The sequence below is a fragment of the Eriocheir sinensis genome, chromosome 24, assembly GCF_024679095.1.
Source record: "Eriocheir sinensis breed Jianghai 21 chromosome 24, ASM2467909v1, whole genome shotgun sequence".
Classification (NCBI taxonomy): Eukaryota; Metazoa; Arthropoda; class Malacostraca; order Decapoda; family Varunidae; genus Eriocheir; species Eriocheir sinensis.
In genome coordinates this window covers 11795818-11811969 of record NC_066532.1, presented here as the reverse complement: position 1 = coordinate 11811969, position 16152 = coordinate 11795818, and the positions used below count along the sequence as shown (strand labels likewise).

General features: G+C 50.4%; 1 protein-coding gene across 1 annotated transcript in view; it reads left to right on the top strand.

Moving 5' to 3' along the window:
- LOC127003122 (uncharacterized) overlaps positions 1 to 15885 on the top strand; it is a 55239-nt gene extending 39354 nt beyond the window's left edge. Inside the window, exons 9-10 of the mRNA XM_050869529.1 lie at positions 12123 to 12231; positions 12833 to 15885. Of these exons, the coding sequence (XP_050725486.1) occupies positions 12123 to 12231; positions 12833 to 13067 (344 nt within the window). The 3' untranslated portion in view covers positions 13068 to 15885. The remainder of the gene's footprint in view (positions 1 to 12122; positions 12232 to 12832) is intronic.
- Positions 15886 to 16152: the final 267 nt, after the last annotated feature.

The window sequence follows — 16152 nt, the reverse complement described above, 5'->3', positions numbered from 1 at the left end:
CAATGAAGACGCGACACAACGGACAGGGAGACGAGGACAGCGACAATGAAAATACATAGACGGCACAGAAGATACAAGACGAAGGGAGACGAAAACATTGCACACGAATACACTTAACGAGTCTTTGCTGCTGCGCCACATTTTCTTGGGTCACCGGGGAAGCAGAGCACACGGCTTTCAGCGGTGGCTGCTACAGATACTCCCCCCCCCAGTGACTTCAGAGAAGGAACGAAATCTTTCTGGTGCGAGGATGTTGGGACACAGACGGTGTTGCTTTGGCGACGGAGAGTTGGGGCGCCTGGTCTGGGGCCAGCAGGTATGCCGGCTTGACTCTATCTATGAAGACCGCGTCCTGAGAACCATGTTTGTCGATCGTGACAGTCTTTCTGGTCCGTCTCAGGACGCGGTAAGGTCCTTGGTAGGGCTGCTGCAGGGGCCGCCGGACGGCATCCACGCGCACGAAGACGTGGGTGCAAGTGTCGAGGTCCTGGTTGACGAAGGTCTTCTTCGGGGAAGAGCGAGGCTGCACCGGCTGAAGGCTCCTCATGGCACCTTTGAGGCTGGCGGCGAAGTCCTGGACGCCGCAGGGGGCGGTGTCAGGTGTGGGCGATTGAAGCTCGCCTGGGAGCCGGAGGTTGGTGCCGTAAACTAGTTAAGCCGAGGAGTGGTGCAGGTCTTCCTTCAGGGAGGACCTGATGCCGAGGAGGACCAATGGAAGAGCCAGGGACCAGTTGTCGTGTTGGGTGGAGGCCATGAGGGAGGACTTCAGCTGCCGATGGAAGCGCTCGACCGTGCCGTTAGCCTGCGGGTGATAGCTTGACGTTCTGTAGCGGCGGATGCCGAGGAGGGTCATAACTTTGTTCCACACGTTACCCTCGAACTGTCCGCCGCGGTCTGAGGTGAGGCTGAGAGGGACGCCGAACCTGGAGACCTAAGTAGCGATGAAGGCGTGGGCGACGGCGTCCGTAGTGATGTCAGCCATGGGGGCGGCCTCGGGCCAGCGTGTGAAACGATCCACGCAGGTAAGGATATAACGGTGGCCTGCGGAGGGTGGCAGAGGACCGACAAGGTCTATGTGGACGTGGTCAAACCTCTCCGTGACGGGCGTGAAGGTGCCGGGTGGAGTGAGTGTGTCGCGTCACCTTGGAGGCTTGGCAGTCGGTGTAGGTTCTGGTCCACAGTCTGACGTCTTTGTTAATTCCCTCGCTGATGAAGCGCGACGTCATCAGGCGCTGCGAGGCTCTGATGCCAGGGTGAGAGAGGTCGTGAAGCTGACGGAAGGCCTGGTAGCGGTGTCGCTGTGGCAGGTAGGGACGGACGGAGGCCGTGGAGACGTCAGCGTAGAGAGTGACCTTGGTGTCTGGGAGTGTGATTATCTTCACTTTAAGCGCCGGGTTGTCCAGAAGCTAACCCAGCTCTGCGTCGCCGGACTGATCGGCGGCTATGGCGGCGTAATCAAGTAATGAGGACGTCACAGCGATAGTGTTGCGGGAGAGGGCGTCAGCTGGAGCGTTGTCTGCACCTTTGATGTACCAGATGTCGGTGGTGAACTGCGAGATGTAGTCCATGTGGCGAAGTGGACGTGATGTGTAGGAGTCTTTGTTCCTCAGGAAGGTAGTGGTGAGGGGCTTGTGGTCGGTGAACACGTGGAAACGACGGCCTTCAATGAAGTAGCGGAAACGCTTGACAGCCTTGAAGATGGCCAGAAGTTCCCGGTCGTAAGGGCTGTACTTGGCCTCAGACTTGGTGAGCCTACGGGGGAAGAAAGCAATCGGCTTCCAGGCGTTTTCGACGAACTGTTGTAGGACAGCACCAGTCCCAGTGTCTAAGGAGTCTGTTGCTATGAAGACCTCCGCGTCATGGGCAGGGAAGGACAGCATGACTGTCGCTGAGGGCCTTCTTAGCAGCGAGAAAGGCGGCGTCAGCGTCCGGAGTTCAGACGAGAGTGAAAGACTGGCCACGCTTGCAGGGCTTCACCATGGCGTAGAGGGGCTGGAGCATGAGGGAGCAGTGTGGGACGAAGCGGTTGTAGAAGTTAACCATACCCAGGAATTCCTTGAGTTGGCGCTGGGTGGACGGCTTCGGGAACTGCTGGATGGCTTCAGTCCTCGAGTTGAGTGGAGCGATGCCCTCTGGAGTAGCAGTGTGGCCAAGGAAGGTGAGGAAGTAACACCGAGCTCAGACTTGTCTACGTTGATCTGTACTCCATAGTCTTGCAAGCGGGTGAGGACTTGGTGAAGGTATTGTTTGTGAGAAGCTTCATCCGGGATAGCGATGAGTAGATCGTCTATGTAGGCGAAGCAGAAGGGTAAGCCGCGGAGAACTTCGTCGATGAAGCGTTGAAAGGTCTGGGCCGCGTTCATGAGTCCAAACGGCATCCTGACGTATTCAAAGAGACCGAAGGGCGTGATGACGGCGGTCTTCGGTATGTCATCAGGATGGACTGGAATCTGGTGAAAGGCCTTGACGAGGTCCACACGTAAGATGGTAGAACCAGCAAGTTGGGACGAGAATTCCTGGATGTTTGGCACTGGGTATCTGTCCATCTTAGTGTGCGAGTTAAGGGCACAGAAGTCTCCACAGGGACGTATGTCGCCGTTCTTCTTGGAGACGACGTGGAGGGCTGATGACCAGTTGCTGCTGCTGGGCCGTACAGTACCTTGACGCAACAGAGACTCGAACTCGGTTTTGGCTTGACGGTAGCGGAGAGAACTGTTTCACAGAGTAAGCAGCTTACTCTGTGAAACAGTTCTCTCCGTTGGGCTCCTCCTATCATAACCTTATTTCTGTATTCTGTCCTATTGCTCCTGTACACCCTCTGGACTCTCCGAAAAGGCGATGCTTCTGGCATTTTGCTTCAGCTTAGTGGGACGACCTGAGGATGTACTTTTCCGATTTCCCGTGGAATGATTGCTGCTTCCAGCATAGAAACCCCTTTGTGTGTGCCCAGCGCATCACAGAGGTGATTATTTCTAGAATGGAGGCATACATTCCACATACTGTCTCTACTCCCCATGCTAAAAACCCTTGGTTTAATCACGCTTGTTCTCGTGCTGTCAAAGATAGAGAGGCAGCTCACAAAAGGTACCAGAGCCTTCGAACTCCCTCTAACTATGATCTCTACATTTCCGCCCGGAATCGTGCCAAATCTATTCTTCGACTTACCAAAAACTCCTTTATCCATAGGAAATGTCAACACCTCGCTTTCTCTAATTCCTCCAGAGACTTCTGGCACTTAGCCAAAAATATCTCCTCCAATTTCACTTCTTCCTCTTTCACGCCTCTTCTTAACCCAGACGGCAGCACCGCCGTCTCATCTATCTCTGAGGCTGAACTCTTCGCTCAAACTTTCTGTAACAACTGTACTCTGGACGATTCTGGGCATATTTTTCCTAGTTATCCCCCCTCTGACTCCTTTATGCCTGTTATTAAGATTCTTAAGAATGATGTTTTCTATGCCCTCTCTGGCCTCAACTCTCAGAGGGTTTATGGACCTTATGGAGTGCCTCCTATTGTCCTTAATAACTGTGCTTCCGTGCTGACACCCTGCCTGGTCAAACTAATCCGCCTCTGCCTATCAACATCTACCTTTCCTACCTGCTGGAAGTACGCCTTCCTACAGCCTGTGCCTAAGAAGGGTGACCGTTCCAGTCCCTCAAACAACGCCCTATAGCTTTGCTCTTCTGTCTATCTAAAGCTTTTGAATCAATCCTTAACCGGAAGATTCAAAAGCACCTTTCCACTTTTAACCTTCTATCTGATCGCCAGTATGGGTTGCGCAAGGGGCGTTCTACTGTCGATCTTCTTGCTCTCTTAACTGATTCTTGGTCATCCTCTCTTAGCCGTTTCGGTGAAACTTTCTCAGTCGCGCTAGACATATCGGAAGCCTTCGATAGAGTCTGGCACAAGTCTTTGCTTTCTAAACTGCCCTCTTTCGGATTCTATCCTTCTCTCTGTTCCTTTATCTCCAGTTTCCTTTCCGGCCGTTCTATCTCTGCGGTGGTAGACGGTCACTGTTCTTCCCCTAAACCTATTAACAGTGATATTCCACAGGGCTCTGTCCTATCACCCACTCTCTTCCTATTATTCATCAATGATCTTTCCATAACAACCTGTCCTATCCACTCATACGCTGATGACTCCACTCTGCATTATTCAACTTCTTTCAATAGAAAACCCTCTCATCAGTGTAGTAGCCACCGCTGAAAGCCGTGTGCTCTGCTTCCCCGGTGACCCAAGAATACGTAGCACTACAGCTGAACACAACGCGCAACTCACTTCAGCTCGACTCACCGTAGCTGTCCTCACTGCGCTACTCATCTCAGCTCGACTCACCGTAGCTGTCCTCACCGCGCAACTCACCTCAGCTCGACTCACCGTAGCTGTCCTCACCGCGCAACTCACCTCAGCTCGACTCACCGTAGCTGTCCTCACTGCGTTACTCACCTCAGCTCGACTCACCGTAGCTGTCCTCACTGCGATAATCGCCTCAGCTCAACTCACCGTAGCTGAGCTCTCAACGCAATGTATCTCGGCGCACCTCACCGCGCACCTCAACGCAACTCAACTCAGCGCAACTCACCGCGCACCTCAACTCAACTCAACATAGCGCAACTCACCGCGCACCTCAACGCAACTCAACTCAGCGCAACTCACCGCGCAACGCAACTCAACTCAGCGCTGCTCCACCTTCATGACTGCCGTTCCAACACCAGGTTCCTGATTGACACCGGCGCTGACGTCAGTATTATCCCAGCAACCGCCAGTCAGCGAACTCTACCTCCACTCTTGCACCTGTACGCCGCCAACGGTACCAAAATACCTGTCTACACGCGACACACCATGCAAGTGGACCTTTACCAACGACGTTGCTTCGAATGGACCTTCTACGTCGGGAACGTCTCGCAGGCAATCCTCGGAGCAGACTTCCTAAGGCACTTCAACCTCTTAGTCGACGTCAGAGGACGAAGGTTGGTTGACCCGCTCACTTCCATCTTCTCCAATGCACAACCAGCACCAAGTGACAGCTTGCAACCCGCCGTCGTTCACAAGGACCACCAGATCGCTGCCCTGCTCAAGTCCTTCCCCACGCTGACACAGCCCTATTCAGCCAGCGTGCCCGTCAAACACCACGTCACGCATCACATCGAGACTACAGAACCTCCAGTACACGCCAAGGCCCGTCGTTTAGCTCCTGAACGCTACCGTCAAGCCAAAACCGAGTTCGAGTCTCTGTTGCGTCAAGGTACTGTACGGCCCAGCAGCAGCAACTGGTCATCAGCCCTCCACGTCGTCTCCAAGAAGAACGGCGACATACGTCCCTGTGGAGACTTCTGTGCCCTTAACTCGCACACTAAGATGGACAGATACCCAGTGCCAAACATCCAGGAATTCTCGTCCCAACTTGCTGGTTCTACCATCTTACGTGTGGACCTCGTCAAGGCCTTTCACCAGATTCCAGTCCATCCTGATGACATACCGAAGACCGCCGTCATCACGCCCTTCGGTCTCTTTGAATACGTCAGGATGCCGTTTGGACTCATGAACGCGGCCCAGACCTTTCAACGCTTCATCGACGAAGTTCTCCGCGGCTTACCCTTCTGCTTCGCCTACATAGACGATCTACTCATCGCTATCCCGGATGAAGCTTCTCACAAACAATACCTTCACCAAGTCCTCACCCGCTTGCAAGACTATGGAGTACAGATCAACGTAGACAAGTCTGAGCTCGGTGTTACTTCCTCACCTTCCTTGGCCACACTGCTACTCCAGAGGGCATCGCTCCACTCAACTCGAGGACTGAAGCCATCCAGCAGTTCCCGAAGCCGTCCACCCAGCGCCAACTCAAGGAATTCCTGGGTATGGTTAACTTCTACAACCGCTTCGTCCCACACTGCTCCCTCATGCTCCAGCCCCTCTACGCCATGGTGAAGCCCTGCAAGCGTGGCCAGTCTTTCACTCTCGTCTGAACTCCGGACGCTGACGCCGCCTTTCTCGCTGCTAAGAAGGCCCTCAGCGACAGTCATGCTGTCCTTCCCTGCCCATGACGCGGAGGTCTTCATAGCAACAGACTCCTTAGACACTGGGACTGGTGCTGTCCTACAACAGTTCGTCGAAAACGCCTGGAAGCCGATTGCTTTCTTCCCCCGTAGGCTCACCAAGTCTGAGGCCAAGTACAGCCCTTACGACCGGGAACTTCTGGCCATCTTCAAGGCTGTCAAGCGTTTCCGCTACTTCATTGAAGGCCGTCGTTTCCACGTGTTCACCGACCACAAGCCCCTCACCACTACCTTCCTGAGGAACAAAGACTCCTACACATCACGTCCACTTCGCCACATGGACTACATCTCGCAGTTCACCACCGACATCCGGTACATCAAAGGTGCAGACAACGCTCCAGCTGACGCCCTCTCCCGCAACACTATCGCTGTGACGTCCTCATTACTTGATTACGCCGCCATAGCCGCCGATCAGTCCGGCGACGCAGAGCTGGGTTAGCTTCTGGACAACCCGGCGCTTAAAGTGAAGATAATCACACTCCCAGACACCAAGGTCACTCTCTACGCTGACGTCTCCACGGCCTCCGTCCGTCCCTACCTGCCACAGCGACACCGCTACCAGGCCTTCCGTCAGCTTCACGACCTCTCTCACCCTGGCATCAGAGCCTCGCAGCGCCTGATGACGTCGCGCTTCATCAGCGAGGGAATTAACAAAGACGTCAGACTGTGGACCAGAACCTACACCGACTGCCAAGCCTCCAAGGTGACGCGACACACTCACTCTCCACCCGGCACCTTCACGCCCGTCACGGAGAGGTTTGACCACGTCCACATAGACCTTGTCGGTCCTCTGCCACCCTCCGCAGGCCACCGTTATATCCTTACCTGCGTGGATCGTTTCACACGCTGGCCCGAGGCCGCCCCCATGGCTGACATCACTACGGACGCCGTCGCCCACGCCTTCATCGCTACTTAGGTCTCCAGGTTCGGCGTCCCTCTCAGCCTCACCTCAGACCGCGGCGGACAGTTCGAGGGTAACGTGTGGAACAAAGTTATGACCCTCCTCGGCATCCGCCGCTACAGAACGTCAAGCTATCACCCGCAGGCTAACGGCACGGTCGAGCGCTTCCATCGGCAGCTGAAGTCCTCCCTCATGGCCTCCACCCAACACGACAACTGGTCCCTGGCTCTTCCATTGGTCCTCCTCGGCATCAGGTCCTCCCTGAAGGAAGATCTGCACCACTCCTCGGCTTAACTAGTTTACGGCACCAACCTCCGGCTCCCAGGCGAGCTTCAATCGCCCACACCTGACACCGCCCCCTGCGGCGTCCAGGACTTCGCCGCCAGCCTCAAAGGTGCCATGAGGACCTTCAGCCGGTGCAGCCTCGCTCTTCCCCGAAGAAGACCTTCGTCAACCAGGACCTCGACACTTGCACCCACGTCTTCGTGCGCGTGGATGCCGTCCGGCGGCCCCTGCAGCAGCCCTACCAAGGACCTTACCGCGTCCTGAGACGGACCAGAAAGACTGTCACGATCGACAAACATGGTTCTCAGGACGCGGTCTTCATAGATAGAGTCAAGCCGGCATACCTGCTGGCCCCAGACCAGGCGCCCCAACTCTCCGTCGCCAAAGCAACACCGTCTGTGTCCCAACATCCTCGCACCAGAAAGATTTCGTTCCTTCTCTGAAGTCACTGGGGGGGGAGTATCTGTAGCAGCCACCGCTGAAAGCCGTGTGCTCTGCTTCCCCGGTGACCCAAGAAAATGTGGCGCTGCAGCAAAGACTCGTTAAGTGTATTCGTGTGCAATGTTTTCGTCTCCCTTCGTCTTGTATCTTCTGTGCCGTCTATGTATTTTCATTGTCGCTGTCCTCGTCTCCCTGTCCGTTGTGTCGCGTCTTCATTGTTAACTCCTCTTGTTACTCGTTTATCTTCTACTGTCTGTTCTCGTATTGCTGTACACACTTCATTCAAATTCAAATTGTCAAACCACTTGAGAGACCCTTGGAGACTTGCATCAGGACCGAGGGTATGCACCAAAATGTTTCCTGCTTCATAACCGAAGTTATGTTCCAGTGCTGAGTGCTGCACCAGGAACTTTACCCTCAAGCGGCTGTAGAAATTTATTTTCTGGCACTTGTTCCACACCTTGGAATGCAGATTCATTAGGGTTTTGTGTGGCACCCTTCAAGCATCTCCTGAGCAGATTTTGGTTGCCAAGATCCTTGTACACAGACTTGATGTACTGCAGCTTTTCATGAGGGTTCTTGGCGAGGTAGAGATTCTTCTTGGTGTGGTCTTTTTCACTCTCAGGTAGTCCTAGTGATGTCGTTCTTCTGTAGAAGCACCAGGAGTCTTCACCTTGTGGGCAGAAGTGGTGAAGTGGGTTCTCGTTGCTTTAGGTGAGGTGATAATATGTGGCCCAAACTGCACCTTGCATCTCCCTCACGGATTTGTTCTTGTTGTCTCTGATGGCTTTGCCATAATATGATGACAGCTTGTCAATCACCTCTTCTGTCAGCATGTTGACTCCACCCAAAATACTTCGCTTCATCTTCTTCCCTGTCTTGGTGGTGATGGTTTCATATGCCTCCTTTTTCAGTTTTCGGAGTCTTGTGCCCATCCTTTTGCTGACGTGGTTGATGCATTCTTCCTTTATGACAGGAATTGTGTATGGGCCATTTCCTCCATTCAGCTGAGAGAGGGTGTTGTAAGTGCTGGAGTCACCGTCACCCACAAATGTCGTGAAGCGCATCTTGTATTGCAGTGAGCGACACCAGATGCGCTTTGCAATCTCTGCCTCCATCGCCCCTGCCTTTCCATCAAAGTTTTTCTGGCAGTCATGTTGTCTGTTGCTGCCAGTGTTGCATGTTCTACAAAAATTTGATAGAACATCGAGGTCAACGATGAAGCCTGTGTTTACTTCAACAGCAAACCCGATGCCGATGTGTGACTTGAATCCCCGCTTCATCCAGCTTGCATCATAGCTGACGTCTATATTGAGGATGCTGTTTTGATCTTGTGTCATGTGTAGTTGTTCAGTATAGTACTTGAAGACAGCTTTCCTCAAATCAGCTATCTTCTCTTGAAAATGTGCATTCATCTCCTGGTAGAGGAAGGTGCAGTATTTGAGGAAGGTCTTGTTGATCTTCCCTCCTGTAAGCAGTGCTTCATTCAGCTTGAGCCCATTGTAGCCGATGCCAGACACCAGACTGAAGTAAACTTCACGCAGCGTGATAATAGAGTAGTCGCTGTCACGAGGATGGAGCGGGGCAGGAACAGATGTGACAAGTGTATCACACCGCGCGCATCTGGTCTCTAACGCGCCTTGACTAGCTGTCACTGTCAGGGCGCTCGTGCACTTCTTTGTGGTGCATTTTGGCGTCGCGAAGAGCTGGTTCAGTTGATCTAGGGAGACTGTGATGTATTTGTCGATCTGGCTTGTTTGTGGGGCGGCAGGCATCATCTCATCTTGCTGGAGAAGATATTTACGTAGCTGCAGCGACGTGTCATGTAGCTGTGGTGATTCTGGAGTAGCAGATGTAGAAGGAACAGGAAGAACAGGCGATGAACTGCAGCGAGATGTGCTTGGTAGTGAGGGAAGCAGTTGTTGTTGTGGTGGAGGCGAGGGAGGTGAGGGGCCGGGAGGTGATAAGCCAGGCGGGCCGGGAGGTGGTGAGTCAGGCGAGGAGAGTGAGTGAGCAGCCAAATCTGCCTCAGTTCTGCTTTCTTCTTGTTCTTGCCGTCTCTTTCCTCTTCCTCTACCCTTCTTGAAGTTGGAAAGCCTCACATTGAAGAGCTTACGTTTGTAAGTCATCTTACAGGCCGAGTAGCAGGGAAAAATAGCAGCAAGAAGTACAGCGCACCAGCCCCGTCTGAGATCTAGGGAGGTACTGGCGTGCTGGCGGGCTGGTGGCTGACACTCTCTCTCTCTCTCTCTCTGAGTTGAAGGATGCCAAACATGAAAATTAATATAAAGAAACAAGTAATTTTTTATACTTCTACGTAGTTATAAGCATTGAATGATACCTCATTTTTTAGCGCGCGCGTCAGGCTATGACGCAACACCACGGGCCATTTAAAAATGGCGTCTAGGTGCGGAAGGGATTTAATTTTTGTAAAAAAACTTCACCACGTGATAATTTAGGGTGTCTGGGACACGCTGAGCGAAAAAACCGAGAAAGCTATATTTCAAAAATATTCATCAATAATTCACCGGGGTGTTCCCCCTTAAAGGAAAGTCGTGCCTCACTAATCTTTTATCCTTTTACAATAGAGTAAACGAGGCAGCTGACAATGATGAGAGCTATGATGTAGTTTATCTTGATTTTAGTGAGGCCTTCGATAAGGTACCTCACCAGAGACTGTTGAATAAAGTCAGGGCTCATGGGATAAGAGGGAAGGTATTTGATTGGATTAAGGCGTGGATTAGCGACAGGAAACAGAGGGTTACCATCAACGGTAAAAAATCCGAATGGGTAATGTTACCAGTGGGGTTCCTCAAGGCTCAGTTTTAGGCCCGCTTTTATTCATTATTTACATCAATGACATAGACAATGGGATAACTAGTGACATAGGTAAATTTGCAGATGACACCAAAATAGGACGCACTATTAGGACAGGGGAGGATGCTAGAGCACTGCAGGAGGATCTCAACAAACTGTCAGCTTGGTCAGAAAAATGGCAGATGAATTTTAACATCACCAAGTGTAGCGTACTTAGTGTAGGAACACGCAACCCATTACACGGGTATAGTTTAGACTCCACAGCGATAGGCAGATCAGAGTGTGAAAGGGATTTGGGAGTGTTAGTGAACTCTGACCTAAAACTGAGGAAGCAATGTATTAGTGCAAGGAATAGGGCTAACAGGGTATTAGGCTTTATTAACAGGACGGTAACCAACAGGTGTGCAGAGGTCATCCTCAGACTCTATTTAGCGTTAGTTAGGCCTCACTTAGATTATGCTGTCCAGTTTTGGTGCCCACACTACAGAATGGACATCAACTTGCTAGAATCAGTTCAGAGGAGGATGACCAAGATGATTCAGGGCTGAGGAACCTCCCATATCAAAATAGGCTGAAACATCTAAACTTACATTCACTAGAAAGACGAAGAGTGCGGGGAGATCTGATAGAAGTATTCAAATGGGTCAAGGGCTACAACAAAGGCGATATAAGTAAAGTACTGAGAATTAGTCAGCAGGATAGAACCCGCAGTAATGGATTTAAACTAGAAAAGTATAGATTTAGGAGAGATATAGGCAAGTAATGGTTTAGTAAAAGGGTGGTGGGGGAATGGAATAGACTCAGCAATCATATAGTTAGTCCAGGGACGATAGCTTGTTTTAAGAGTAGACTGGATAACTACATGGACGAGGATGACAGGTGGCAGTGAGGTGTGGGTGCAGTAAGGGGACAGGGTACTGGAGCGTACGCCCGTACCGAAGGTAAACGAGGATCAAGCCTCTACTTGTAACCCCTGAAACTACAGCTCACCCATCGTGAGTAGTGGGGGGATTCTGGAGCTGCCCTGTGTAGGCCACTCGGCCTCTTGCAGCTTCCCTATGTTCTTATGTTATTATGTTCTATGTGTGACCCCCAGCTTTCCTCTCCACCTCTCCACCTAGTTCATCTTCTCATCCCACATCCTTCCTCTCCACTTATCAACCAAGTTCACCTTCTCATCCCACACTTTCGCCTTTCCTCTCCTTTCCTCTCCATTTTTCTCTCCGATTCTCGAACCCTTCCCACTTTTCCTTCTCCGTCCTTCCTTTTCTCTCCACTGCTTTCCTCCTGTACTATTCCATCTTTCCTCTTCCCTCTGTACTGCTTCCACTTTCTCTCCATTCTTTCCTCTTCACCCCCTCCCTTTCTGTTCAGTTTTCCTCTACTCCACTCTCTTCTCTCCACTTCTCCACCTCGCTCCTCTTCTCCCTCCATTTTTATGCCTCTCCTTTCCATTTTTTTTTCTCTCCATTCCTTGTTTCCTGTATTTCCTTTTCTCCTCCCTGCCTTCCCCTCAATGTTCTCATCTCCCTGCTTCTCCTTCCATCTTATCTTCCTTTTCTTTTCCCTCCCATCCTCTCCGTGTTCTCACCTCCCTTCTGCTTCTGCTGCCTGCTCAGGGGTGACGGATGACTTCTGGATCGGTGGTCGGCGGTTCTTCAACGAGACGGGGTGGCAGTGGTTGGATGACACACCAGTCCAAATGGGCTTCCCCTACTGGGCTGTGAGGTGAGCTGGGCTTGCTTGGGGAGGGGGCAGAGTGGCGGTGTACAAATAAGGTGCCCGATGAACAATAATTACGTCAAAACAATTAACGAACCTTCACCACACACCTGTACACGCCAGTGTCTTCCTTCTCCCACGCCTGTGCCTTCACCACTGGCCGCCTCCTCTTCGTACTATGACATTGATAAAGGAATGAAATATAGTATGAGTGGTAGTAGCGTGATAGTATTAGTGACATAAGTTACCGGAGGAAGTTTGTTGTTGTTATTATTATTATTATTATTATTATTATTATTATTATTATTATTATTATTATTATTATTATTATTATCATAATTATTATTATTATTATCATCATCATCATTATTAGTTGTTATATAGTAAAGTCAATCATCACCACTACTATCACCACTAACACCCCCACCATTACCATGATCACTAACAACCACCATCAACACCATAATAAGCACCACTAAAACTCCCACGAGTACCACTAACACGACCACTGACTAACACTTACACCACAACTACCACTAACAGTCAACCACGAATACCACTAACACCACCACCACCACTACCTTCACCACCACCTCCACGCCCACAGACACGAAGCGCACTGCAGGCCACGAACACTCCCTGACCTGGACAACCAAACCACCTTGGCGAACGACGGGGCCTGTTACCTCTACCAGCAAGCGCCACCGAGAAGCACCCACCGCCACTGCCTCGCCGCCACCTTCAGACACTACTGGCACCTGAGCGACGAGGACTGTGGCGACAAGAAGAGTCCGCTGTGTGTCCGGCCGGAGGAGCGGAAGGAGGAGAAGCAGGCGATCTAGTGTAGGGTTCAGGGTTCGAGTCCACGTCCCAAGTCCTTCATTCCTTGTTTTTGAGTTGGCTCGCAGTACAGTTCAGTCGATAAGAGAGTATCACGACACCTCTCCACCCAAAATTGACCTCCCTTATTGCCTCTCGTTTGGTATTCTTTTGTTAGAGCAGCGGCTAGCGGGCCTTTTTGTCCTGTTTTTGTTTCTTTGCCCTTAAGCTGCTTCCCTTGCTGTAAAATAAAAAAAAAGTAGGTTGTTTTCTTTCTTTCAGTCTTGCCGAAGAAGAATCTGAAGGTGGTCTAGTGCAGGTTCAAGGGTCCAAGTGTCTTTCCTTCCTTGTTCTTGAGTTGGTTCTTACAGTTTCAGTCGACATGCAAATAGTGGCAATAATTCATCGGCTGTTATTATTTATTTATTTTTACAGCAGAGGAGTCAGTTCAACGGCATAAAAAAAGGAAACAAATATGAAAAAAAAAAGCCCGCTACTCACTGCTCCTAAAAAGAGTTAGAGGAGTGGCCGAAAGATAGATCACTTTCGGTAGGAAAGGTGTCCTGATACCCTCTTCTTGAAAGAGTCCAAGTCGTAACCAGGAGGAAATACAGATGAAGGAAGATTGTTCCAGAGTTTACAAGCGTGAGGGATAAAAGAGTGAAGATGCTGGTTAACTCTTGCGTAAGAGATTTGGACACACACGACATGAGTAGAAAGTCGTGTGTGGCGAGGCCGCAGGAGGGGAGGAGGCATGCAGTTAGCAAGTTCAGAAGAGCAGTCAGCATGAAAATATCGATAGAAGATTGAAAGAGAGGCAACATGGCGGCGAAATTTAAGAGGTAGAAGATTATCAGTAAGAGGAGGAGAGCTGATGAGACGAAGAGCCTTAGACTCCACTCTGCTCAAGAGAGCTGTGTGAGTGGAGTCCCCCCATACGTGAGATGCATACTCCATACGAGGGCGGACAAGGCCCCCCGTAAATGGATAGCAGCTGTGCGGGGGAGAAGAACTGGCGGAGACGGTACAGAACGCCCAGCCTCGAGGAAGATGATTTAGTAAGAGAAGAGATATGAAGTTTCCAGTTGAAATTTTGAGTTAAGGATAGACCGAGGATGCTTAGTGTTGAAGAAGGTGATAACTGAGTGTTGTCAAAGAATAGGGGATAGTTGTTTGGAAGATTGTGTCGAGTGGATAGGTGGAGAAACTGTGTTTTTGAGGCGCTGAAGGGAACCAAGTTCTTCTTGCCCCAATCGGAAATAATAGTAAGGTCTGAGGCTAAGCGTTCTGCAGCCTCCAGCCTGGAATCGTTTAGGTTCTGTTCGGTGGGTTTTCTATTAAAAAGAAGTTGAGTAATGCAGATAGAGTCATCGGCGTAAGAATGGATAGGAAAGCTCGTTTTGGAAAGAAGATCATCAGTGAACAACAAAAAGAAAATGGGAGATAGGACAGCACCCTGCGGAACACCACTATTAATAGGTTTAACGGAAGAACAGTAACCGTCTACCACAGCAGAAATAGAACGGTCAGAAAGAAAACTGGGTATATAGCTACAGAGAGAAGGATAGAAACAGTAGAAGGGCAGTTTGGAAAGCAAAGATTTGTGCCAGACCCTATCAAAGGCTTTTGATATGTCCAGCGCAAGAATTTTACATAGTTGGTAGAGTTAGGCGAGAGTTAAACAGCACAGATGTATTTAGTAATGGAGTAACAATGAAGTCTTAGCCAGATGGTCGTGTGCACGAGAGCAAGTGATGTCGTTACGCACGTAGGCGCGACATCCAGCTTTGGATTGAAATTTAGAATAGATATAGTAGGAGGGAACAGAGTAGAGATTGCTGTCAGTAGCCGCAGAGACCTGTTTTTCGGTGAGGAAGAGAAGGTGAGGTTTAGAGAAGGAGAGACGGTGCTCCACAGAATGGAAATTAGAACGGAGACCGCGAATGTTGCAGAAATTGATAAGAAAAAGGTACGAGGAGTTATCAAGACACCTCTCAAGTCGGCAGCCAGAAGGGGAGTCTTCCCTGGGGGAATTTGTGCCCCCCCCCCCCCCCAGGCGGGGACTCCGAGGCTCAGTGATCTGTAGCCATTTTGAATTTGTAAAATTTTGGGAGACGGTGTATATGTTGTGTGAGAGAATGTCTTTAGAGAGCATGCTGAACTATTCTCCGGTGTAGATGAGACAATAGGGAAACGGAGAGTGAGAACATGGGGTCTGTTTGGAGGGCTTCAGCACCCTCCTCGCTTCCCATATATACCTCACCGGGAGTGGCTTACGCCCGTTTCGGTAGGAGTCTTCTTACCTACTTGTGGATATTTTTCATCGCAGGCAATAAAGCAGCCATTTACGATGAGGACCGAACGTCTCAACACAAATCTGACGGTACTTGACCACATAATACATGATCAATGAGAGCGCTCCTATCTCTTCATAACTGCCATGCTTCCAATAAACCAGTCAGCATCACGGGGCTGTCAGGCTCCTATTGGCTTTTCCTAAAACAGGGGGGACTCTCGCCATCCAAAGGTGGCGAGACTGTAGTCTTAGGCCACTCGAAGGTGACTTTAAAATCCCAGTTGGTAGGGGCGAATACGAACCCGCATCATCCAGAGCGTGAAGAACGCGAGACTGGCATGTTAACCACTCATCCACCGTCTGTTTAAGCTCTAATGTCGACGCGCATTAATTCATGGTCGCAAGAACCAAGATGTTTTCCTAATGTAACATTACTGACCAGATTATCTTGGGTTGCAAGAATAAGGTCGAGTGTGTTATTTTGTCGTGTTTTTTCAGTAAACATTTGACTTAAGTAATTATCCTCTAAAAATTCAATCATTCTATGTGACTTGTTTTCTGAACCCGACAGTGTCACCCAGTCAATATGAAGGAGATTAAAGTCCCCTAATATCAGTGAGTCGCTGTTATTTATTAAGTGACTCGTAAGACGCTTTAAACGTTTAAACGTAAAACGTTTACGATTTGGTGTCAGCTGTGATGCAGCATGGTAAAGGGAAGCAAGCCAGGTATTCCCACGGTGGGGGGGCGCTGGACCAGAATTTCTGTGGACTGCGCAGGCAGACCGTGACATCACAATCTAGACAAGGAAG